This window comes from Cucumis melo, chromosome 3 (assembly GCF_025177605.1).
Source record: "Cucumis melo cultivar AY chromosome 3, USDA_Cmelo_AY_1.0, whole genome shotgun sequence".
Classification (NCBI taxonomy): domain Eukaryota; kingdom Viridiplantae; phylum Streptophyta; class Magnoliopsida; order Cucurbitales; family Cucurbitaceae; genus Cucumis; species Cucumis melo.
Window position 1 is genome coordinate 25,459,221 of NC_066859.1, and position 25,798 is coordinate 25,485,018.

Sequence of the window (25,798 nt, forward strand, 5' to 3'; positions counted from 1 at the left end):
CTTTTTAATTCTATGATTTGCATTTTCTATATTTACATATTTTAAAGATATAGGATTTCAGTTTTTTTTTTTTTTTTAAATTGGTTTCTTCCTATTAATTTAAGGATAGTTTATGAATTAAGTATCAATTCAATTATTTAAAGGGTAAGACTTTTATATTTCATGGATATTACACTATTGAATAAAAATAGTAAATTTATTTCAATACAACAAGAGTACACCCAAATTTTGTATCATGTAAAGATTGAAAAAAAGATGTGTTAATTAACATTATTATAAAGGCAACATCCATGATGATGGCTAATTGAACCAATTATATTCATGGTTCTTAAGATGAGTCCAATGGAAATGATTGGACAAGGCATTCCTAGTTTTGTCCAATGTGAACATGAATTTAGTAATTATTTGGTTGCATAGGAGAACACAACCTAGTTGATAAAAATATTACTTTGGATTCAAACAATATTTAATAAATTACCAACTTCTGTCTTAAGAAATTTGGACGTATTTACGATATCACAAACTCAACTTTTTTTTCGTTTTCTAAATTTAGTATATAGTTTTTTCGATATATATATATATATATATGTGCAAATTATTGTTATTGTTAAAGACTAAAAAGACGTGAGATAATGTTTTTTTTTTTTTTTTTTGTTAAATAGTTGTAACGTCTTGAGTTTGAGAATGAGACATGAATGGACCGATATCACATTTGAATGAAAGAGATTTTGGACACATGAAAGTAAGATTAAAAAATACTTTAAAAAAATTAAAAGTTTTCCCCATGCCAAATAAGTGCACAGTCCTTTCGGTGACTTGATCTTATAGGAACTTTGAAGCTCGGAATAATTCTATGTTGGGTAACCTTTTAGAAAATTTACTAGGATGCATGTGAGTAAAGATAAAAACATGTTAAAAAGATTTGTGTTAGTTTGTAGGGACAACTTTCCTTGCCCAGTCAAGAATGGAGAGGAATGATGAAGATTTTGAATCCTAGGCATGGGGCGTTATAATCGTTGTTTGTTTTTATTTCATCGTTGAACTTTTAAATTTGTATTTGTTAGATTGGTAGATTAAATTTCTTCTTATTATTAATTGATACATTGAAATTAAATAGACACAGATTTTAAAGATAAATGATTAAATAATTTGTAGTTTCACTTAAACTTTTTGCATAATCCTAATTTTATGTATTTAGACAAAGAATAGACACAAAATCGAAAGTTTATAATTTAACTTAAAGTTTTACATGACTATACTTTGATGCATATACATCTTTTCAATTTTAAACCTTCAAAAGGACGAGAGGAAAAAAAGCATCGAACCTTCGATTTTGTTTCCTAGTTCAAGAGCTTATATTTTAATACAAGCCATTCAATCCTAATAATTTGTCATATAGAATTCTTATTACTCCAATTGAACTTTAAGAAGAAAACATAAGAACTAAATTTAAATTAATACGGTAAATTCAAGCCTAGGTAAATAATTAAGAAATGGGTAATAAATTTTTTTTAACATTAGATAAATCATATCAGCCAATGTATGCCCTCAGAAGTGTAAAAACTAATAATATCGAAGTAGTTTGTACATGTCATTAGTCAAAGGTCCAGCTGGGCAATAACTCCTCCCAATTTCAATTGGATAGGAAAGGAAACTGTGACTGTCCTATCATCTTTTGCCACGTTCACACTACATGCATTGCCCGTGAGATTATCATTTGTTGTTTTCCTTCACAAAACCCCCAATAAATAATAAAGAATAATAAATTTGGAATCACAAATCATATATGACAAAGTTCCAGAATGTTCTACACGCAAGCAACACTATGCTCGGATGACGTGGTACAAATTATAAGCACTTTTTTTTTTTTTTTATTTTCTTCTTTTATAAACTCACGTGATCACAATTTCATTCTCAAAATATTTTGATCAGTATCTATTTGGTTTGAAAGTTTGGTAAATACAATAACTAAAAGTGCTTTTACAAGTGTATCGATCATAAAATAGGGTATCTTTCTCGTATTTAATACTTTCGTTTTATTTTTTATTTTTTTTATTTTTAAGAAATTAAAATTTTATTATGTAATATTATATTAACTTTATTTTTTAACATTTCAAAGATTCATTATATTTTTTTTCAAATTTTAGAGATTAAATATATACAAATTTAAAAATTAATAACCCAATATAGAAATTAACTAAAGAGTTATATATATTTACCTCTACTGATTCTATATTCACATATATGTATATGTAATTTAACTTTGTGCTGTGTTTCGGGATAATATTTATTATAAACTAGAAAAAGAAAATAAAAGATGATTAGAATATTGTTAACTTTATATAGATGTTAGATGAAAATATATCTATCTCAATAAAAATGATAGAAAATTTTATACGAATATTTGTGCTCTATAGATTAATTATATTTTAGAGACATTCTTAAATATAGCAACACGAACCAAAATATTTACAATATATAACAAAAGTTTAGATTATGTTAATGATAAACATGAATAGAAAATATTGATAGAAAGAAATCTGTTGGTGTTTATCAAAATTTATCGTTAGATAAAATCTAAAATTTTGCTATATATTTTTTTTTTTTGAAAGATTTTCATCGGGTTGTCTTTTTATAATAATTTCCTATATCTATTTTACTTCAAATGAAAATGCACATCTAATTATTGTTAAATCATTGGATATTTTTGTGGTATTTTAAAAATGGAAAAATATATGTTGTAAAGTGTAACATGTGAATTAAGCATGCATCGATTAGACAAAAAAGAATGAAATATTAATTTTCTCCTAGCAAAGAGAAGAAAGAGTAGAAGGAACAAGTTCTATATGTTGCATTCTCTCTTACTCCACTCTTCTTTATTTTTATACATTCAATTTCCTAATGTTATACAAACTAGTTTTAGAAGGAACAAAACTCATATCATATTATATTATACACCATTTTGTTTTTACCTAAAAATAAACTTTTATATTGTATTTGTTCAAATCAAGAAAAAAGTAAAATAAAAAATAAAAAAGAGTAAAAGCTAAGAACGACAAAACTTTAAGGATCCCAAGTTGAAATTATATATAAATAAATAATGTATATAATAGATCTAACCAAGACAAAGTTGAATCTACATTTCCAAAACCCTAAACTATTACCTAAACATGAAATTTAGTGTATGGTTTAACAACACGCAACAAACTAATGCATGAATATCTTTGTTTTGCAATATCTTCTATTCGTTTCTTCTATTCGTTTTGAAAATAATTTTGTTCACCCTTTTGTGAATCATGCATATATATATATATATATATATGAGTTTTAGGGTTTCTAAAGTCTAAAATTATTATAATTAAGTTTGAATGTCCAATTTGGACGATAGTATAAGTTTTGAGAATTCACTTTTTACCGTTGAAAATTTGACGACATGATTACAAATTATTTCCATACATTTGGTAAAGTTTTTACCCATTGTTCTCATATTTATTTATTTATTATTTTGCAATATTTATAATGAGAATTTCAAATGGTTGATGTGTTTGGTAATTAATTTATTTGATTCTTAATGGAAGAAAATATGAGAGAAAAAATTATATTGAGGAAAATGTTGGTGTACCTAACTAATTATTTAGTTTGAATTAATTAATTTTGTGTAAAGAAAAAAGGTCTGCAAATTAGATTACCAAAATAATGTAATAATACATTCAAAGAAGCATCCATAGCCACACATTGAAATTGTCTTTGTGAATTGTAATCATATAATATAATCTATAGCCACATGTTACAAGTTACAATATGCTTAGTATCATTATTTGGTCTGCCAATATGATCAATAAAATTACTTTAATCAAACAATAACTCGAATATGCTATGGGGTGCATTTTTATTTATAACAAAATTAATCAATCGTTGATGTAATCTAAAATTTTGTAAATAGTTTCACCAATTTCCTCATTTTAGAAAATTTCTTTAACGCTTATATTTAAATAAATCTCATACTACTTAAAAAAACGATTTTTGGCAATATAATTCTTATAAATTTTTTTAATTTTATTATAATATTTTGAAAGAAGAGAGGTATAGATAAATAATTATCAAGAAATTAATTTGTTAGGTTAAAACACGAAACACCGATTTGTTGTTTGTTATCTTAAGATTCAAATGGAAAACAAACCATCGATTTGTTGTTGTTGAATGTTATAATATTGATATAGATTGAATTGAAATATTAAAAGGATAGGTTTAATTTAACTAAAAAAGATGAAAGAAAAACCAAGAGGAGGTGAGCTTATTGACATTGAGACATTCTCTTATCTTAGAGACTTGATTGCTTGAAAAAGGGAAGTTGAGAGGGAAAAGATGTTGTGAATTGGAATGAGGAAGAGATCAGAAGAAGATAGAGATGAGAAACAAAGGGATAATTCATGCATGATATATTTGATGTTGTAATAAAGCTCCTAAAAAATGTCAAAAAGCTATGAAAAAGAAGAAGAAGAAGAAGAAGAAGAAAAAACTACTTTTTAGAAAGTTAGATGTTCTTTTATAAAATTTTGGTTGAAAATTCAAAGAAATGAAAATAGAATGTAGTTTACACTTTTTATAACAATTTAGACTCAAATTTTAGTTTTCATTTTGTAATAATCCCATTGAAATCAAGTGAAATTTTTACTACACAAACCAATGTTTAGATGTTACGAATAAATTTAATTTTCAATAAATTTATGAGCCCTACGGCCGTAAAAAATATGATTAAAATTTAGTAATAATTTATATGATCAAGATTAAAGTGTTAAAAATACAAAAAGAAAAAAAAAAACTAAGGACTCATTTGGTAACATTTCTGTTTCATGTTTCTTATTATTTGTCTATTCCTTTTTTAGAACAAGAATCAAGAATGTGTTTGATAATAGTTTTTGTTAAAAAATAAATAGAAACAGAAAATGTGTTTGATAATTGTTTCTTGTTTTTATTATTTATTGTTTAATAGTTCATTTCATTGTTCCTCTTCAAGATTTATTTTTATTTATTAATTTTATTTTATTCACATGTATTTTAATTAAACATTAAATAAAAATTTATGTCATGCATTAAACATAAAATTGAAAATGATCAAAAGTATTTTATATCATTTAATACAAAGAAGTCCCAGTGTACAAATAAAAAGAATAACATAAACATAAAATTGTATTTATCCTTCAAATGTTGTCCAGATTTGATTGATAATATTATCTCTCACTCAGGTCATTTCTCGTAGATGTTATCGACTCACATCTAATTCAATTATATCACTTTGCAAATTATGTGTATATTCAACAATCATTAATTCATTGTTAGTCACTGAAAAGATCATCTTAACGATCATTCAATCTAACATAATTGTGAATTGTGCAACATGCTATCGGTATATATTTTTGTATCTTGATTAGGTAAGGAGGCATTTGCTTAAGAATAGGAAATCGAACCTTCAACACACCAAAACAACATTCAATGACATTTCGCAGTGAAAATTGTCGATAATTAAACACTTCTCTACCTCGAGGGCGATGTCTCTTTTATCTCAAATTTTGCAAAGGATATCTTTGACCTCGAAATGGTGCTAAAAATCCTGACATATTTGAATATACTGAATGGACAAGATAATATTGATCTGCATATAATAAAGCAAATAAAAAATTATCATAAAGTCAAACATAAAGTCAAATATGGAATTAAAGTTGTGAAAAACACAATATGGAATTAAAGTTGTGAAAAACACAACATTATTTACCTCTCTTAGGTATAGAAAATTTATGGAATAAATACTTAAATGCTACCAACTAAAATTTAAGGAAGTAAATTGTTATATAAAATATATATATTTTTTCGTTATGCAATAGTTGTAAATATAACACCTAGATTAAAAATATTAGCTTATATAACAACAATATTTTTTTTTAAATATAACATAAACTATCAAACTCTATTAATAATAAAATTTTGATAGACCATATTACAAATATTAATCTAGATTATAAGATTCATAATCTTCGTTAAATTTACATTTTATTTAAAATATTAGTATATACTTAATTATTATTTCTAAAATTTCAATTCATTCACTTAATAATTAATATTCACATCTCATTTGATTTCATGTATATGTTTAAATAATGTATATCTGTATTGGTAATTTAATTTTAGAATGGATGTGTTTTTGGTGGATGAAGTTTTAAAGTCACACTTTAGAAACAATTCTAAATAGTTTCTAATAAAAACATTAATTTTCCTAATTTAGAGTCTCACGTGCTCCACCTTCTTCTCTTCTTTCCGTTTAGCCATCGCCGCCGCCGTTCTTCCGTTCCTGCTGGTTGAGCATCCTATCTAACGGATCTGCACTGATTGGTATTCTCCCCGTCTCCATTTATCTCTGTCTCCTCACTCGAATAACGGAAGAATTGAAGATTTGTATGTATTATTATGAATTTTCCAGCATCTCCATTCTCAGTCGAAGTAATTCAATTATCTTTTAATCACTAGCACGTCGGCGGCTATTTTTTTAATTGACTGAACAGCCTCGACAATATTTATATTTTGTATATTTTTTTAACCGATGATGGTTTGAATTTACTGAATATAAGAGCCTTCCTTATACTTCATACTCCAGCCTCCATTTATTCTTCTTCTATTGCTGTTATTATATTTCTACCGTTGATTGTGTCAAATTAGAGTTTGTGACTGTTTTGAATGATAGTTGGAAGTGTTTGGATTGACTTTGCATTGAAAATGTTTATGTTTTGGTTTTTTTACTTCTGAATAATTGGAGAAGTTTTGTAACTCCATTGGTTTGGGCATGTTGTCTTTTTTTTTTTTTTTTTTTGTGTGTGTGTGTGTGTGTGTGTGTAAGTTTTATAATGGAATTTGTTTCTTATAAGAAAGTTGAAAGATTTGAATGGTTGGATTTGATGATTTCTTCTGCTGAGATTGCAATTTGAAACTGTGTGTTTTATTTGAAATGTTTATGAATGATTCGGATTCCAAATCGATGATGTAGTTGTCTTTCCGCTTGCTAATTGAAACAAAGTAAAATGTAAGTGAACTTTTTTTTGGGCCTGAATATCGAACTCGATTGGGAAAGCATCAGGACATCCAAAGAAACAGTTGGTTGGGATGAAATGTCAATTAATAATTGTGAGGAAGTTTAATGAGGTTGGAACTTAATTATTGAAAGCCAAGGGTTGTTTTACTAAATACAACTTGCTTTTCATTTTATGGATGAAGTTCAACTCTTTGTTTTTGGTGCTGTTTTTAGGTCAGTTTTTGTTTTATCTCCCATAAATTTTTTTATGAGTGAGTGTCTAGATACCTTATGCCTACCTTGATTAATTTTAGTCACAGAGCCGATGTATTAAAGGTCAATTCTCAAATTGAAACTAGCAAAAGCCGAATCCACGACTACGATTTGAAAAATGGAAGATGAAGAAGATCCACCGCTCGCTGTTGAGATTGGTGAAACAGTTACAGCTACCCAGCAACATGAAGATGGTGGTGTTTCTGTTGGCGTTACAGTTATCACTGGATATCTTGGAGCTGGAAAATCCACCGTAACTTACCCTCTGAAACTTTTCCCCTTTACTCCCTCACTCGATTTCTTTTTGCAACCATCTCATTTGAGCTATAGAATGATGTTTCTTGTTTGGTGGAATTCAGTTGGTTAATTACATATTGAACTCGCAACATGGCAAGAGAATTGCTGTTATACTTAACGAGTTTGGGGAGGAAATTGGAGTTGAGAGGGCAATGATAAATGAAGGTGATGGTGGGGCGTTGGTTGAGGAATGGGTCGAATTAGCAAATGGATGTATTTGTTGCACTGTTAAGCATAGCCTGGTTCAAGCCTTGGAGCAACTTGTGCAGAGAAAAGAAAGGTATTCTCTTGCTGTTATATTAGATTTCAATGGAGCTTCTGGAAAAATACGTTGATGATTTAGTCCAACTTACATGTCTCTAGGCTCGATCATATTTTGTTGGAAACTACGGGACTAGCCAATCCTGCTCCACTTGCTTCTGTACTTTGGCTGGACGATCAATTGGAGTCATCGATCAAGCTTGATTCAATTATTACAGTCAGTTCTTAGTTCTCGTTCCTTCACTGTTTGAGTTAGTTTCCCCAAGTTTACTGTGAAATACGTATTATAGTTTGGAAATGTTTGTGAATTACACGCTATAGTTCTTGAGTTTAAGTATGTGTCATATTTGATGTTTGATTGAAATTAAGATAGCCAATGAAGCTCAAGTTTCCCCTTGTTCTATGGTTAAATTTATGTGTTGGCTTTCGTTTCTATGTTGTTATTTAATTCTCTTTTATCTGTCCATGCGTGAATGCATGGTGTAGTAAATACTTGAATACTTCAATCTTTGTTTTAAATTCTTTTCTAGTGATCTAAAGGTTTCCCCCAATAATAACTCCTTCTGTTCCTTTTGATGAATACATGCAAGTAGGTCGTGGATGCTAAAAATCTTCATTTTCAATTGAATGAGCATCGTAGTTCATCATCCTTCCCCGAAGCATTTCATCAAATTGTGTTTGCGGTAATATTCTTATTCTTAGTTCTTATATGGTCTTTGCAAGTTTGCACTCTACTATTAACCGTGTCTAGCAACTGCTGAGATCTTCATTATTTATCATTTTTCATTCCATTATTACTTAGTATTTTTGTTTGTTTTATTTCTTTCACTTTCTCTATATGGTTTTCTCAATAATTGTTCAATGTGCACTCCTAAGAACTTGTGAATTTGTTATCCATCACAGGACACTATTATTCTTAACAAGGTCGACCTGGTCTCTTCAGATCGTGGTGATGGTGCATTGGAGGACCTGGAGTATGAAATACGTAACATTAATTCTCTTGCCAAAATCATTCACTCTGTTCGGTGTCAAGTCGACCTGTCTCTCATACTAGACTGCAATTCCTATAATGCTGCTGTTAGTCATGAACTTAACTTTAATCCCCCAGCTCATTTTCTATTTTTATATCAGCCCTCTTTATCTAATACTATTCAGTTTTTCCCCATTTAGAATACAGCTCATTTAGAAGCATTATTGAAAGAAAGTCGTTCTTTATCTACTCAAGATCTTCATGATACTGGTGTTCGAACCTTGTGCATTAGTGAACACCACAAAGTTGACCTTGATAAGGTAGTTTCATGTATTTCCGTTAAAGATTGTGTCGTTTCATTCAACTAATTTCTAGTGATAGATCATCTATGCTGAATTGTTACGACATCCTCGTCATGCAACTGTGGAATCCATCTTATTTTAAATTGCTTAAGACATTTAAGAATTTCACGACCTGGAACATCTATGCTGATTTTATGTTTTACTCAAAGATCCATTTAAGTAATAATATTCAGTTACTAATATATCTTTCCATTGGCTTGCTGGTCTATTCCACAAAGTATTCAACTTTCGAAGGGATTATATAAATCACTCGTCTTCACTATGAGCATGATGATTGAAGTAGGCACAATTTGTATAAGCAATATAAGTTACTGCCTTGGAAATCGATGATATTTCTTGTTAATCTGCATTTCATATCCGATCCTCTTGACGTATGTATGGTGCTATTCTCATGCCTACCTTATTTTTCCAACAGGTTCATTCTTGGCTTGAGGAGATACTTTGGGAGAAAAAAGGTGGCATGGATGTGTATCGCTGCAAAGGAGTTTTAAGCATAAAAAATTCTGATCAGCTACATACTTTGCAGGTATATTATGTGCTTAATCCTATAGTTTTTGCTGTTGGAAAATCATTCCAAACAGGCTCCTTTTCTAAACATCGTCCTAATTTCCCGTCCTTTGTTACTTCGATTTCCATGCATTCCTTTTGGGTTTTGAACCCAAATGAAAAGGTTGAGTTATTGCTAGGATACTTCCTAACAAGAACCCTCAAGAACAACACAGAAAACTCAAGAAGACTCGAATATAAAAACATATGGAAATATACTGTAATATATATTATAAGAAAAGTAGCAAGATAACCTTGCCTTTCAAGTGGGCTAGTCCAAAGGAAATCTCACAAAATTCTTCACTCTTTACTCCCGATCTCATTCCCTTTATTTATAAGCCCAAACAATACCAATATTCTACTATTAATCCTACTATATCTCTAACTAGGGCTTAGTTACTTAAACTTGTGAATGAAAAGGACCTCTCATGTTAATGACTGATTTTTATTGGTGGCTGACAGGCAGTTCGTGAATTATACGAGATCGTTCCTACACGGCAATGGAGTAATGGAGAAAGTCAGATGAACAAGATAGTCTTCATAGGTAAAAGATATACATAAGTATCCACGCCCATGAACTCTTACAATGGGTTTATTGTTGAAACTTACACATTCTCCTTAATATGCAGGTCGTAATCTGAATGAGGATGTTCTTAGCAAAACCTTTAGAGAATGTGCTTCTATCTCCTAAATTTTGTTGCTTTACTATTTGTTCGACTACATAGGGAAACAAAGAAGAGTAGGTGAAATGGTTGTGTATGATTTCGAAGTCCTTTTTTTGTATGTTAACTTGGATACGTCTTTTTAAAATTGACTATCTTTCGATCTCTTTGTTAACTTAGAGGTGTTTTAGAAAGGTTTTTAATGATTCAAATAGCTAACCGAATGAATCGAATCGAATCAAATCAAATTGAAAAAAGAAAAGGTTTGTAAACGAAAGTATCATCAGACATTTATTTTTCTAAATAAAAGTTCTTTAGAAAGCAAACATTGCAATAAAATATCAAAATTAAATTAGTTGAATTATAATTAACAAGAATAACCCTTTCAACTTTACTTTTTTATTTCAAAGATTCCCAATTTTTTTATAAAAAATTACCATATATAAATATTAAATTAAAATTTGATTGTTCATTCTCCTGCTGGTTGTGCTTTTCTTATTGTGAAGGTGGCGTCTGGAATTCTTTGTTTTTATCGTTATTGGCTTTCTTCTCTTGTTAGGAATTTCGGGTTGTAGTCTTATGGACACCAATATCATTAGTTAGTGAAGTTTATTTTCTTCAGAGAAGAAAAAAATTTCAAAACTAATCTTACCTATTGAACTAGTCCTTAGAATTTAAAATGAATATTTGTTAAAAATCTAATATGAAAATTTAGATTGCCACCATTCATAGGACTTACAATGTCAAGAAATACATCTTTGAATTTTCAAACTTAAATTATGAAATATTAAAATAATATTGTAATATTTTTTTTGAAAGTAATTATTGTAAAAGATAAAATTGTTTAAAATATTTATAAAATGGTATAATACATATTTAAATTATAAAATATATTTAAAAAGTGCCTTTTTTTTTATTTTTTATAATTCAATCTTTTTAGGTCGTCCTATTTTTAAAAATAAAATATAAATAAATAAAATTGAGCCCTAAACCCTTTGGATGTTCCTCTCACTTTCAAGTCTCACGTGCTCCACCTTCCGTCTTTGGCAGCTCAGCTCCGCCGTTGCCTCTCTCCAGCTCGTTGTCGCCGCCGCCACCGTCGTTCTTCCGCTCGTGCCTGCGCCGCATCCCTCCTAACGAATCTCCACTGATTTTCCACTCTGTTGTTGCTACTGGTATTTTCCCAATCTTCATCTATATCTCTCTCTTCAAAAACATGAATTAGGGCTTTTCTAATGAAAAAAATGGAATATTTGTTTTTATCATTGTTTTGCTTAATAACCATAGCCGAATATCAAAGAAAATAGAAGAAAACCGCCTTTTGATTGTTGCATATGTCTGTCAATTGAGGCATCCCTATATCTCTTTGGTCTCTGCTGAAAATTTCCTCAAATTTCCTTGCTTCTGCACCAATGAATTTTCCAGCTTCTCCCTCGTCAGTTGAAGTAATCCAATCTCTTTTAATTCCATGGAGTATTTTATTTTAATTGACTTCCTCAACCGTATTTATTTTTGTATATTTGTTTAAGCAGTACATTGGCCAACCGTACTTTAAATTTACTGAAAATAAGAGCCTTTCCTATTCTTTGTTCTTCATGTTCTTGATTTAAAATATGTATATTTGGGTAAGATATACATATTTTAGGAAGTGGAGAGCTCAAGGGACCTAAAGATCCTGCCGTTATATATGTGGTATGGATTTTTTTTAGGATTCTCTTAATGTTTCTGGAGAGAAAACAATATCAATGATTCTATGAAATTTACAAATTGAGCAATGGTATGTTGAAACTATAATTGTTGTAGGCAGAGACATGTGAAGTGTGTACAACAATATGAACCTAGAAAAGGTTTCCTGTGAATCAAAGCTTCAGGAGATCTACCATTAAAAAAATTTTGTTCCTTTAATTGCATATAATCCAAAAGAAAGAAAAAAATTGTTGATTTTTGTTTATTTGAAAGTGCCTGTTTTGCCTATTTGAATGAATGGTCCTTGAACAGGCTGAGCAGCCAGTTTTTTACGTTGAATGAGAATGGGAGTTTCAAAATCCAACAATTAAAGGCTGTTTGAAAGTGAACCCAAATCCTGTTTAAAAATTGGCAGTGTATGTAAAGGTGGTCGTGAGTCTCATAATCAGAGTTTCATAAACAGCAGCAATGTGGGCAGAGACTGATCCAGGGGTGCTTTATTTGAATTGTGTTCCTTGTGTGGTTGCATTTTAAAATTTAGGCTGATTTCCCATAAAAAGAATTTGTGTCTTTGGAAAGAACCCCTTTCCGGATCAGTTTGTATAGTCTGGATGATTGCTCTCTGACATGGTTGATAGGCCACTGACTTTTTTCCCAATTCCCAGTTGAAGTACTTACTAGGTGTAATGATCTCTGTTAATTATGATTTAGCAAAATTTACCGACTGTTTGAATGACGAGAAATGATTTGATTCCCAGTGGGAACAGTAGGTGTCTAATTGAGAGAGAGACTGCTGAGAGTGTAGTTGTCTGCTATTGATAGAGAGATTGAGTTACTTGTTTATGAATATGAGAAGTTTTGAGTTTATGGCCTCAACGCTTGACTTCTTGCTTTTAAAATCAAGATTTCTTCTATCCTAAACTTCTACCTCCGACCCTTATTTTGCCTGAAGTTTGTTCAATCAGCTGAAACTTCAGATTACACAAATCAGCCAAGGGCCACAAAGAATTTGTAGATTAGTGACAAATCCATTTAAATTCCGGTTTGGTGCTGCCACCACCCACACCCACACCAATCTTTGATACTGTTCTTTGGATCTGAAGGAGTAATTTGAACCTTTTTCTGTCATCTCTTGCCACTCTATATTCTGAATCTAGGTAGCTTCTCTGGCTTTTGTTTATTTCTTCACTTTCAAATGTTCATCGTAAATAATTATTGTGAGGAAATGAACGAGGCCAGACCTTAATTATTGAAAGCCAAGAATTGTTTGACTAAATACAACTTGCTCTTCATTTAAAGGAGTTCAACCATCATGGGTTGGCCGAGGGGTAAAAAAGGAGACATAGACTCAATAACTAATTAAGAATTCATGTATTCAATCCATGGTGGCCCCCTACCTAGGAATTAATTTCCTACGAGTTTCCTTGACACCCAAATTTTGTAAGGTCAAACGAGTTGTCCCATGAAATTAGTCGAGGTGTGTGTAAGCTGGTCGAGACACTTATGGATGTAAAGATTTTAATGGATGGAGTTCGACTCTTTTCTTTTGGGTGCTGTTATTTTACTCATAGCTAGGTTACTATCTGTCTTATTGCATTTGGATTTGTAGAAAATTCTCTCGTAGTGTGTGAAATTCAATCATAATTTATTTGTGTTATTTCTCTGATCATTTCTTCTAATGGTTCTACTTATGTTATGGAATTACTTTTCTTTTAGAAAAAGACACATATTCTCATCGAAAAGTTATTGATATTTGTTGTTTTTTCTTTGACTATTAACAGTTGGAACTTCTCTGCTTGGAGTTCTCTATAATGGCGTTGGTTGTGATCTGTGGCCAGCCATGCAGTGGGAAGTCCACTGCTGCACTCTGCTTAGCTGAAGCTCTCAAGGAATCAAATGTAAAACAAGCCATTAAGATTATCGATGAAACTTCCCTTCATTTGGATCGGAATAAGAGCTATGCCAACATGCCTGCTGAAAAGAATCTAAGAGGAGTTCTCAGATCTGAAGTTGATAGATCTGTTTCTAAAGATAGCATTGTCATTGTAGACTCCTTGAACAGTATAAAGGGTTATCGATACGAACTGTGGTGTTTGGCTCGTGGAACAGGAATCAGGTATTGTGTGCTGTACTGCGACGTGGAAGAAACCGATTGTAGGAAGTGGAACGAAGAGCGTCGAGAGAAAGAAGAAGCGAGCTATGATGATAAGATATTCGAAGATCTTGTCAGAAGGTTTGAGAGGCCAGATAGTAGAAATAGATGGGACTCACCATTGTTTGAGTTATTCCCACTTAAGGATGGAATCGATAAATCATCTCAGGTCATTCTAGATGCTGTATCATACCTGACTAAAACAGTGGACTCAAAGTCTCGCGATGTAAAAATTTTACAGCCAACGATCGCTACTCAGAACTCTCGATTTTCGGAGGCAAACTCTCTATATGAGTTGGACAAAGCAACGCAAGAGGTGGTTAATGCTATTGTAGAAGCCCAATCTCTGGGAGGGCCTCTGAATAGCATCTCTCTGGGTCAGCAATTACCAACCATCGACATTTCAAGGTCGGTTGGACTACCGGAGCTTCGAAGACTACGGAGAACTTTCATCAAACTAACAGGGCAAACTAGTTTAAGCGGACGACCACCACCTTCTGATGCCGAGAGCGCCAAGAGGATGTTTGTTGACTACCTGAATAGGGAACTGGGGACTTCTTGAAAGTTGAAACTAAGATTAATCTGAATGATAAGCTGTATAATTGTAGCATATGAACTACCAAACTTTCCAAAGCAAAAGGTTGAGATATCACTCTTCTTTCTGGCAACTTTGCCATCAATTGTTTAAGCTTTGTTGTTATCGATGTTTCTTTCTCTTAATAATCATAATCTCAATGTCCTCCTCGCTGTTATAGAACTATAGTCATATTCTAACATGAGATTTTCAGCTCATACGGTTCCTTGAGGGTTGTAAATAAATCTAAGGAGCACATCAGGATTGTTTGAGGATTATGCTTTGGAAAATTACGGTCCTTGTATATTCATATATACATAGTTACAAAACTATTATTGAAATTATTGAATTTAATTCTACAATTACGTTTGGTCAAATTATTGAATAGGTGGTGTATCACAACATTTAATTTACAAAATGATGGATGGTAATTTATGTTTTTTCTACAATGAAAATGAGTTTAGAATCTAAACTAATTGATCTACAAATTAAATTATGTATCTATCTCTTTCAAATGGAAAAAAACAAAGAATATATATATATATATATCACATACATATTGTAATTGTCAAGATTTCATACTGAATAATAATCTGATTATTGTATCTCTTGATATTTAAAATCAAAAATAAATTTTAAGTTGGGTAGAACATTTGCATTTTAAATTAAAATAAAAGTACGTTAAAAGAATTATCTATTTTCTGATATCGAGATTTCAACTTTGAGGATATATTGATATCAATGCCGAATATATTTAGATTAATAAGAAATTTATTCTTACTCAAAAATGATTTTATGAATATTGTTATTAGAAGTCATTTATATTTGAGTAAATAAGACATTTTTTTAATATTGGTATCGGATTCTTTAATTTCGAACCAAAATCTCTTGAAAAAACTATAAACTACTCTTATCGATCATTCTTCAGTATCATTCCTCAGTTTCACTTAATTTTGGAGCATCCTAGTTCATCATTTTCCAAGCCATTACTGATACTGATAGGTATTGATTCATGTCGAATTTTTCCATAATTTCTTCAAGAGATTCCTTGGAATGCAATTTTCAGCATTTCTTTTGTTGTTTTTTTGCCACTTCTCTGTTTGTGTTGTTTATGTGTTGTACTGTTTGTAGTCTCAATTCGATGGTGCTTCCTATTTTCTTTCGTTTTGTGTAGCATATTGATTGTGTGACCATCGAGTGGTGAAATTGAATTATAGTAGTTAAACGACGGATTTGCATGAATACGTATTGTTTCAACTGTTGATCACTTTCATGTAGTGTGCATAACCTGAAATCCTTGACCGGAAGTAAACATGTTTGTTAAATTTACGGATGTTTAGGATTAGTTAAATATCCAAGTATGGGTGATGAATGTTGTCCTTGTTGGGTCTTCTGTTTAACACCCATCCTCTCATTTTCAATCAAGGATTCGTTGTCGTTCCTCCATGACCGGTAAGGGATGAATTTCCTTTAAAATTTCTCTCCTTCAAAAACTTGTTCACGAACTTATCATCATAATAACAACAGGTGTGAGCCTTTCCCCACATACCCAAGAACATACGATTTGCTGCAGGCAAAAGGGCTCATTTCACTGATCAAATCAAAGAGTTTCAGTTTGACAAACTTATTATAGGAGATGGATAGAATACTACGTCCTGAGGTAATTCAATTGAATCCCTCACACATTATCATTGTAATGTATATAGTATATTGTTCTTGTCTGCCTCGGAAGCTGCAAACGATGTATAATTCTTTTATCTGAACTGACCTATCGGGGTTGGGCAATTTTATACGATACAACAGAAGCTACCGAGATGGCCCAAAGGATTGCAATTCAAATGCGTTGAGAAGCGAGGGTGATAGACCTTCAAAATGGCAGCGAGCAGCGGCCACTCGTCTGCCAAGAACCATTTCTGAAAAGATGATAGTGCTTCACATGGCTGAATCTTCGTACTTCAATCCAGGTAAGCACACGAAGCATATATAGCTTCTCCTATAGGCTGTAGTTCGCAATTCCATCTGGTAAAGTCAAAGTATGAAAGCATCAGTTCAAAGATCATTTATCATCACATTACAACAAAAAAGAAAAATAAATTACATGAAAACACATCAAAAGATGCAACTAACTAAAATTTATCGCAATAGAAAGTAAACTATATTTGTAACCTAAGACAAAGTTGTACTAAAAAACTCATTATTTTTAATTCTTTAGAGATATTTGTAATATTGTGCTACATCTCAGTATCTTGTGGAGGTAAAATCTGATTAGCCTAAATTCATAATCCATGATTAACAATCCTCGTGTTCTGGTATATTTACTGCCTGATAATATTCATAGGGGTAGGAATGAATTTGACTTCAGGATCAAGGTGATAAAGTTTTGAAGAATAGTAAAGGCAAATTTGATGTGTAGGGTTAGTTTTTTTTTTTTCCCATGGCAGCAATAATTTTGAGGAGTCATTCCTTGAAATTCATTGCTTCTCTCTTCAAAGGGGAAAATTGTTTTTTATGGTTCTTTTTCTCTGTACAGACCTACTAATGTACAAATATAGAATAGGAAAAACAGGCACCAAAGCCACAGTGGATTTCTTTCCTTCTTCTTTGTGGTAGTGTTATACAGTTACAATGTCAAACTCAAACTCACAACGTCCAAGGGCTTTTTTTTAGGACTTGGCACTGCCTCTACCTCTATTTTGGACCAGAAAAGTTCAACATAAGATTCTACATAATGGAATTGAATATCCTTGACAGATTTAGGGAGTGTTTGTGAGTGATTTTGATATGGTTAATATCACTTTCTGTCATGTTTAAAGGATGCCTTTGTCATGTCTAAATTCACTCTAGAACATTGTTAAATCAAGTTAATCAAATGTGTCAAAATTGATTTTGAATTATTAAAAGTAGTTTATGACTGATTTTAAATTTGACAAAAGTGACTTTAACTATTTGAAAACCACTCTCAATCCCAAAGATGTTAAAAAAAAAAAAAAAGTCACCCTGAAAGATAGTTTTAAATTTAATCATTCAAAACCATTCTTAAATTTTATTTTTTAAAAAAAACACAATAAAAGTGTGAAACCAAATATTAAGTTGATTTTGAATAATTAGACATGTTTCAAAGAGATTATGAACATGATAAAAGTAACTTTAACCATTTTGGAATCATTTCAGAAGATGCCTTTAGCAATATGTTACCATTGATGAAGAGTTAGGGTTAAGTTTGTTCTTTGCTTTGACATTCATAAATTAAGGCAGGCATTAAGAATGAAAAACATCCTTACCCACAAATAAATTTGCACTTCGTCAACTAATGTTACCTTTTCAGATCAGCAAAACTTCTCAAGTTCAAGCATCTGCTAGATAAATGTAAACAATGAAACAAACACATAATAGAACATCAGAAAAACGTACTAAATAACTAATGAAACTAAAATAGTACCTCCAACACATCACCGAAGAAGTAGAGGAAAATCACACCTCAAACACGTAGTCCTTTCAACTCAACACAGTTGATAAGTTTGCTCGACAACGTCATGAAGCAATTCGTTATCCAGTAACGAATTTCATTTATCTACAACACATCACAGAAGTAGATGGAAATCACCTGAATGCCCAATCCTTTCAACTCAACATAGTTGATGAGTTTGCTCTCAACGGCATCATGAATCGAATAATAATCCAGTAAGGCTTTTGATTATCTCCAACACATCACAGAAGAATTAGATGGAAATCACCTGAAACACCTAATCCTTTCAACTCAACAGAGTCAATAAGTTTCCTCGATAACGTCATGAGGTGGTTCATTATCCAATAAGGCATTTCATTTCAAATCCGTTGCTGCTCAATTTCTCCTCCTATCTCTAGTGGTCATTTTCTCCCCATATCTCTGAAAAATATCAGCCAAATCAACCAATCCAACTTCTCTCAACCTATTCCCCACCTCTCTAAACATTACCACTCCCTCATCATTCGAATAGTAATGTAAGAATTTGTTGTAATCAAACCTTGGCACTTCAAGCCCTCTTTTCATAATTCTCTCGACATACTTTGTAGCCTCCAATGACTTCCCATTCTTCACCAACCCTCCAACAAAAATACTATCAAAATTCACAAATGGATCCAATCCTTTCCTCCCCCTTTTCCCTAGATGTCCTTGCAACAACATTATATATGTATGCATTATAGGCTCACACCCTCTTTCTATCATTTCCCTGAAAACTTGAGTTGCTTCATTTGCCCTTTTCAACTTCAAAAGTCCCTTAATCAATGCATGATACACATCCAAATCAGGATTCTCAATTCTTCTCATTATATTATAAGCTTCTCTCCTCCTCCCCCTTGCTAAAAGCCCATAAATAAGTGAAGAATGTACCGAATTATCAACTTCAAGTCCTCTCTTATGCATTTCGTCGAACACGATGAATGCTTGTCTCACCTTACCTTTATTACACAACCATCTTATCACAAGTCTATAAGTTGAAGGAATCAAATCATTCATCCTATTTGATCTAACTGCTTGGAAAAGTTTCAAAGCTTCATCAAGTTTATTGGTCTTGAAAAGAACATTCACCATCTCCTCCACAGCTTCCATTTCAGGCTCAAACCCTTCATCCACCATTAAGTTCCACATCTTTGAAGCTTCAATCAAATCCCCCACATTGCAAAACCCCTTAATCAACAACTTATAAGTAACCCCATCAGCTTTGATCCATTCATTCAATTTCATAACCAAAAACTTAGCCTCATCCACTAATTTACAGCCACACAATTTTTCAACTACTTTATTCAAAGTTACTAAACTATAACAAAACCCATACCCATTCATCAAATGGAAAAACTCTACACATTTCTTCAACTCTCTGGCCGTCGCCAGAGTTCTCAAAGCAACAACAAAGGTTTTATCATTAACCAACCGCCGCCGCCCCATTTCTTGAATCAAACCCCACAAGAGATCGATATTTCGTGATTTCCCAACAACATCAATCAACTTGTTGAAAGAGACAACCGTGTGGGTGAAATTGGGGTGAGTTTCGGTGAATTGGAAGAATCGATAAACGGGACGCCATGAGAGAGGGAAAGTGTTGCATACCTGGAGGAAGAATTCGTGTGAGAGGTTGAAATTACAGGCGAGAAGTTTGGTGTGAAGCTTGATATCGGGGGAGTTCTGTTGCTGATATAGAACGGTACAAACACGGCGGAGATGGGTCGAGTCGATTGCCGAAGGAATGTTGTCGGCCGCCGTGGAGTCGGAAGTAAAGGGAGAAAAACGTTGATGAAAGATAAAGGAAAATGAGAAATTATTGATGATGATTCGTCGATAGGTAATGGCTGCCATTTTGTTTCGCCGTTAGAGAGGGAAATGGAGAAAAACATGGCAGCTCGAATTTATAGAGATGGAGAAGCCAAATTTTGAAGGGAAAAATAAAAATGGAGATGCAGGGGATCGAACCCTGTACCTCTCGCATGCAAAGCGAGCGCTCTACCATTTGAGCTACATCCCCATGTTAATAACAAAGGGTGTAATAGACCAACTTTGCTTTCTGCATTGCATTTATTCCCAATAAGAAAATGATAAAAGATTATTTTTACAAAATATATTAAATTTCAATTTTTAAAAAAAGTTTATCAGTAATAAATCTAAAATTTTGTAAATATTTTAGTTTATTTTGCTATATCCTGAAAATATATATATTATTTCAATATACATCATTAATAAAATAACATTTTATATACTTGTTTATGCAAAATATCAGAAAATTTGGATATACAATCCTTTCTTTATTAGTTACTTGAATGGAAGACTAGAATATGTGTTAATGATAACAAACCTTAATTGATATTCGAACAATGGTTTGATAAAGGACACTAATAATTTAGTAATCTGTTTTATCTCTCAAATGAAAAAAATAGACATTAAACTGAATGTTGTTCATAATTGTCTTCTATTGGGAGATAAATCTCCCAAGTGAAAGAAATAAAACTTAAAAAGTTAATTCAAGAAGCGCCCATCCCTATTATGTTCCTAAAAAGTGAAAGGCTTATCTTGTAAACAGTATTTTTTTTTTTCCCTCAGCTAAATGTTATTAGAATTTAACCAATTTTCCATATGTTGATTTCTTTTAAAATTTTGGTATTTTTGTTACTTTTATTTGATAAGATTATATGCACCAAAAAGTTACATTTAGTATTTTATTTTTACTATATAATCTTTTACTAGTTTTTAGTCCTTAAAAATTTAATATATTTGAAAAGAAAAGTTATAATATATAAAAAATTATATATAGTAGCAACTTGTTATTCAAATATAGTCTAAAGGGCGAAAGTCATAAAATAGCTCAATTTCCAAAATAGCGATTTAAATCTTATTGGACAAACGAATGGATTGCAAACTCGAGTTGAGCCAACCTTTAGACTTTTGACACATCGTTGATTGTTGAAGCTAACACAAAACCACGAACGAAAGTCATATTTTCATTACATGAACGGTGAGTTCAAGCATAATATTTGTTATTTCCAATCCATCTATAAAATTGAAAAGAGAACTAATTTCTAATCCCAATTCCCACTCCTTCAAAAATCACCATTGTGATAATCTATACGATATATATCATACAGAATTAACATTCTCATTCCGTTGTTCAACCAAACAATAGAAGGAATTATATAGTTCACGCCATTACTCTCAAAATTTATTAAAATTAATTTATTCAATGCAAGTTCAAATCACATTTATTGGTAAATACTCAAAATTTGTGAAACAGACTTGTGTGCTAAACAAGAAAAGAAAATCTCAACGGAGGTATTTACTTGAGTTTGTCAAATGATGCATCACGAAAATTGCTTCCCATTGAAACGTTATCTGGTATAACATGAAAAAGGAGATCACCATCCGACGCCATTGTTTTCTGGTAAAGAAATTTGTGGGTAAAGTGAACATTGATGAAGCACCAAGGTTTAATTATTCACTTACCATCAAGAAAAATTTGCAAATATAACAAAATTCATGGGCCTTAATATTATTCAACCAATTTTAAAGAAAATTAACTTCGAAAGATTAAATTCCAAGTAAATGACCAAAATACCTAAATTATATTAAGATGTCAGTGTAAACAGATTTCCTTGAAAATTTAAAGAAAGAAGTGATTCTGGCTTCCGATACGCACGACGAAAAGAATTCTTCCAAAGTCTTGACTTTGAACTTATTAGTCAACGTCCAAAAATAATGTTGAGAAAAGGAGGAGAGATTCGAATATACCTGACCATTAGAAGATAAATCTTGGATTACATTTCTAAATCTGCCTCCCCTGAGGCTTTTCTTGATTCATTTTCCGCCACCTGATGCAGGAAGTTTCCGAGCAACCTCTGATCGAAAATCATGTTTGGAACCTAGAAGAAGCAAAGCTACTGAGTTAAGTCATAGGCATCTAATGCATATGATGTATAACAGTATAAGCAAGAAAACAGAACGTGCCTTGTCCCCGAAGAAAATCTTTGTATTATCAGCAATGGCCTCGATAAATTTTAGCTCAAGAAACTGGGGTGTAAGCTTCAACTTGTTGGCTTCAGCTTCTTTTAGTACCCTGAGAAGAAGGAAGATGAGAGGACATTTATGTCATTAGGTATTCGGTTTCAGTGCAACTGGCATTCATTTCTCATTTTGAAAAGCAAAATGAGAGAAGTACCGGTAATAATTGGCATCCGCGAGACTCTTTTCACGAGCAAGATAGATGTGGTTATCAATTTCTTGTTGTCTCCTGGAACTCTCCTTCTCCATCAATTTCTGTTCCATGAGGATCCTGCTAACATTAGCATTCTTCTCGGCTTCGCTAATTGCCATTTTTTTATTGGTTTCTGCTTCTTTCTCTACTACCCTTTGTCTCTCTACGGCAATTAGAACCTATCCAAGTATGCCAAGATTGCATAGCATTAGAATAAATACAAGCAGAAATATGTATTTTATTGAGAAAATAATAATAATAATAAAAAAAAAGAACTCTTGAAAGGATGAACCTTAGGTTTCTAGCTGCATAAAGCACTAAAAGGTGGTGCAAGTTTGGACGAACTTTGGTCCAAAACGTTAAGAAGAAGCCTAAAAATAACGGGCTTTGGGTTTCTAGGTTTCTAAAGCTCTAAGAGTCATCTGATAAACTTTGGTTCAAAACGTTATTCGTATGAATATTGTGGACCTAAAACACACCTACACAGGTATTCATGCTAATTTTTTTTAATTAAAAGGGTAAACTCGATTTTGAATTATTATGACGTGTAAGACTAAATTAACCAACGATACTCTAACAAGGCATACTTTCACCACTAGCCTTTGTGAGTCTGTGATTTATACCTTGTTTGAAACCAAAACAAAGCAAGAATAAAGTTGGTTTCCCATGTTAGAGATGCACCTTTGTACGTTCCACTTCCATGTCTTCAAAGTTCTTTCTGATAGAATTTGGGATGGTAGGTTTGGTTACACGAACACTGATTATTTCAATACCAGGAGCATAACGTGTACAGTCACCTTGGAGGGCATCTTTCATCTTTTCATCGATCTACACATAAAAAGCAGTCACGGATCATTCATACTAAAGAAACGCTTGATACCAACCAAGAAAGTATCTACGAGAAATTTCATGGAAACATAAACTTTTACAGCCTTAAATGGATTCCTTGAAAGAATGCAAAGCTGAAGAAAAGATAAATATCCGGTACAAATGAATACAAATAAGGCAGTAAGTTGCCAAAATACTTGAGGTGCACAATTTCAATAGCTAGAGTTCACACTTCGCACGGTGCTCTTATCAGCTCTGCAAGCCATTTGTGAAAATAAAACGTGCAAGGCTTTAAAAGCACACACCTGATCAAAGACATCAATATAAACTTGTTGAAGACTGTGGGAGCTACAAAACTGATTGATCTCATGATGAATTTTATCATATATCCATATGTTATCATAATTCACACCATAGTTGACCAGGGTGTCATACACATATTCTTTGCGGAGGCGATTGACAACCTGAAAGTAGCATCCTTATCAACTAAGATGAAAAACAAGAAAATCTAACATCAATTATTGCAAAGGAATTTCCTAGTAATTGCACCTCTATCTTCTCGAAGTTGATCATCACACCCCCCTTAGTACCACATGGAATGTCCTTTACCTGGATGTCAGCATCAATTAGAACATCTTCAAAATATTGAAATCCTAAAATCGGTATTAAATTCTAACTTACTTGATCGGTTTGGAGGGTCACTTGAACAGGCACAAACTGGGTTATCAGTGGCAACTTCAGATGGAAACCTGAAATTTTTAACATGAAAAAAAAGGACATACGATACGCATAACAATAAAAAAAGGTAGTAAGGAGAGACTTAGACCTGGATCAGTTATTGTCTTCAGAAGGGCACCTCCTCTCCAATATACCCCCACATGACCCTCCGGTACTTGATGTAAAATAGAAAGATTACTTGACAAGTTTGATTGAGATGGAAAGACCACCTACATGTATGTAATACAGTTATACAGCCAGTAGAATCAACCAGATAAGTTACGGTGATTTTATAATTGTTTATTGTACACACTTAAGGCTCAAAAAATGGGAATGCCAAATAAACATTTAAAAGGTGATACAACTTCTTGACCAGGTTTTATGTATGTTCATCAATTTTTGGACAACGAGTACTGATCCAATTGTCAATTGTGCTCTCACTTGGTTGATTATCCTACGAAAACTAATCCTGATCCAAAACCTTCTTTATATATTAAACTTAGCAGACCTGCAATGTGTGAAACGTAGAATTTATCAGGTTTACATAAAGCGTCCACAGTCTGCTTCAATTTGTTGAACCTTTTTTCTTATACGACAAAATTTGGCCAAAATTTCTCAACTGTGTCAGACTCCACATTTGAAGTCCATGGCCGAACTAACTACAAGAAGATCAGAGATTCACAAGACTACTCTGTATAGAAACTAGATAGAAACTTTTTTCTTCATTTTTTGACAGTACATCATTGAATTTTGCGAATCTCATACTCATACGCTTGATGTTTCCATCGATGGCACTAATCACAAACTTCTGTAACACACTGCATATCTATTTTAATCAATTGGGTAACGCCTTTGTAACTCCCACATATGGCACTGGATATGACTTGAACTTATTATAAATCAAAAAAACGCGTTCTTTAAAACATCAAACCAACAAATTAACTACCAAAACAAACAACGTAAAACTCGAATGTATTAGCATTCTAACTCCATTTCGCAACGGAGAAAACATAGACGAAAAATCAACGCATCTAGTTCAGACAAAATACTTCGACCTCAGATAGAAATAAGGCAGTGTATCAAAAATCAACTGTCGGAGTCTATGGCGTAACAAAATCAAAATGAAATTTCAGAAACAAAAACACGAAACCTAGCGTGTTTTGCAGTTCGACAAGGAATGAATAAGATATACCATGGAAAAGATGGCCAGGAAGGAGGCGAAAACTATAAGTATGGATGAGGAACTCCCACCGGATTCTGGAGGACGAGGCTGCGGAGATGGCGGTTGCAGCGGCTGATTACGATCCATGGCGGGGTATCGATGTGGAGAAAACTGAATCAAAATAGTGGAGTTCTGTAGACTCTGCTTGGCGGATTGAATTTATACTGTTGGGAAATTGCCAAAAATAGGTTAAAAAAAGAGATTTAAATGAATTTTGGGACAAGTTTTCAAAAGAAAGACTTTTAGGACAATTTGGGTGTGAATAGACAAAAATGCCCTTCATTAAATTTCTATCGCTCTCTATTGATTGTTTCGCCTACCCACGTTCGCTTTCCCTTCTCTTTCGCATAGAACACCTGAAGTAAAAAAAAAAAAAAACATCTCCTTTCTTTGGCTTTTCAAATTTCCCGCTCTGCTCTTCGAAGATACTCCGACTGTTCGTCTGTCGTCGGTCCTCCAGTGCATTTCGT

At 32.3% G+C, this 25,798-nt stretch overlaps 4 protein-coding genes and 1 non-coding gene across 13 annotated transcripts in view; 2 read left to right on the forward strand and 3 right to left on the reverse strand.

Moving 5' to 3' along the window:
* Nucleotides 1–6,189: 6,189 nt before the first annotated feature.
* On the forward strand, nucleotides 6,190–10,606 carry LOC103488574 (uncharacterized). Of its 3 annotated transcripts, none has more exons than XM_017044428.2 (10): nucleotides 6,190–6,387; nucleotides 7,375–7,586; nucleotides 7,693–7,910; nucleotides 7,994–8,108; nucleotides 8,485–8,574; nucleotides 8,795–8,968; nucleotides 9,062–9,181; nucleotides 9,639–9,749; nucleotides 10,232–10,313; nucleotides 10,399–10,606. In XM_017044428.2, the coding sequence occupies exons 2-10, from the start codon at nucleotides 7,452–7,454 to the stop codon at nucleotides 10,458–10,460; spliced, it is 1,107 nt and encodes a 368-aa protein (XP_016899917.1). In that variant the 5' UTR covers nucleotides 6,190–6,387; nucleotides 7,375–7,451; the 3' UTR covers nucleotides 10,461–10,606. The 3 variants fall into 3 exon arrangements, with proteins under 3 accessions (XP_016899917.1, XP_050938065.1, XP_016899918.1); XM_051082108.1 differs by having other exon boundaries at nucleotides 6,242–6,387; nucleotides 7,381–7,586; XM_017044429.2 differs by having other exon boundaries at nucleotides 6,262–6,450.
* Nucleotides 10,607–11,401: 795 nt separating this feature from the next.
* LOC107990703 (protein KTI12 homolog) lies at nucleotides 11,402–14,973 on the forward strand. Its single transcript, XM_017044415.2, has 2 exons — nucleotides 11,402–11,606; nucleotides 13,899–14,973. Exon 2 carries the CDS (start codon nucleotides 13,929–13,931, stop codon nucleotides 14,829–14,831), a length of 903 nt encoding a protein of 300 aa, XP_016899904.2. The 5' UTR covers nucleotides 11,402–11,606; nucleotides 13,899–13,928; the 3' UTR covers nucleotides 14,832–14,973.
* Nucleotides 14,974–16,406: 1,433 nt separating this feature from the next.
* Nucleotides 16,407–20,209, reverse strand: LOC103488475 (putative pentatricopeptide repeat-containing protein At1g26500). Of its 5 annotated transcripts, none has more exons than XM_008447241.3 (3): nucleotides 18,321–20,209; nucleotides 18,161–18,196; nucleotides 16,407–16,862 (listed from the first exon to the last, which is right to left on the reverse strand). In XM_008447241.3, the coding sequence occupies exon 1, from the start codon at nucleotides 20,176–20,178 to the stop codon at nucleotides 18,685–18,687; it is 1,494 nt and encodes a 497-aa protein (XP_008445463.2). In that variant the 5' UTR covers nucleotides 20,179–20,209; the 3' UTR covers nucleotides 16,407–16,862; nucleotides 18,161–18,196; nucleotides 18,321–18,684. The 5 variants fall into 5 exon arrangements, with proteins under 5 accessions (XP_008445463.2, XP_008445461.2, XP_008445462.2 ...); XM_008447239.3 differs by having other exon boundaries at nucleotides 18,125–18,196; XM_008447240.3 differs by having other exon boundaries at nucleotides 18,283–20,209.
* A 62-nt stretch (nucleotides 20,210–20,271) lies between these two features.
* TRNAA-UGC (transfer RNA alanine (anticodon UGC)) lies at nucleotides 20,272–20,344 on the reverse strand. The gene has a single exon. It is a non-coding gene; the product is annotated as a tRNA-Ala (tRNA).
* Nucleotides 20,345–21,519: 1,175 nt separating this feature from the next.
* Nucleotides 21,520–25,798, reverse strand: part of LOC103488474 (uncharacterized) — a 28,123-nt gene continuing 23,844 nt past the window's right edge. The window contains exons 2-11 of one of the 3 annotated variants that reach the window (XM_008447235.3): nucleotides 25,299–25,488; nucleotides 24,216–24,336; nucleotides 24,071–24,138; nucleotides 23,939–23,998; nucleotides 23,695–23,853; nucleotides 23,243–23,389; nucleotides 22,526–22,740; nucleotides 22,315–22,423; nucleotides 22,099–22,229; nucleotides 21,520–21,748 (exon numbers count right to left, since the gene is read on the reverse strand). In XM_008447235.3, coding sequence (XP_008445457.1) covers nucleotides 22,125–22,229; nucleotides 22,315–22,423; nucleotides 22,526–22,740; nucleotides 23,243–23,389; nucleotides 23,695–23,853; nucleotides 23,939–23,998; nucleotides 24,071–24,138; nucleotides 24,216–24,336; nucleotides 25,299–25,415 — 1,101 coding nt within the window. In that variant the 5' untranslated portion in view covers nucleotides 25,416–25,488 and the 3' untranslated portion in view covers nucleotides 21,520–21,748; nucleotides 22,099–22,124. Of the gene's footprint in view, nucleotides 21,749–22,098; nucleotides 22,230–22,314; nucleotides 22,424–22,525; nucleotides 22,741–23,242; nucleotides 23,390–23,694; nucleotides 23,854–23,938; nucleotides 23,999–24,070; nucleotides 24,139–24,215; nucleotides 24,337–25,298; nucleotides 25,499–25,798 lie in introns of those variants that run through there. The other 2 variants (XM_008447236.3, XM_051082114.1) reach the window with 2 other exon arrangements.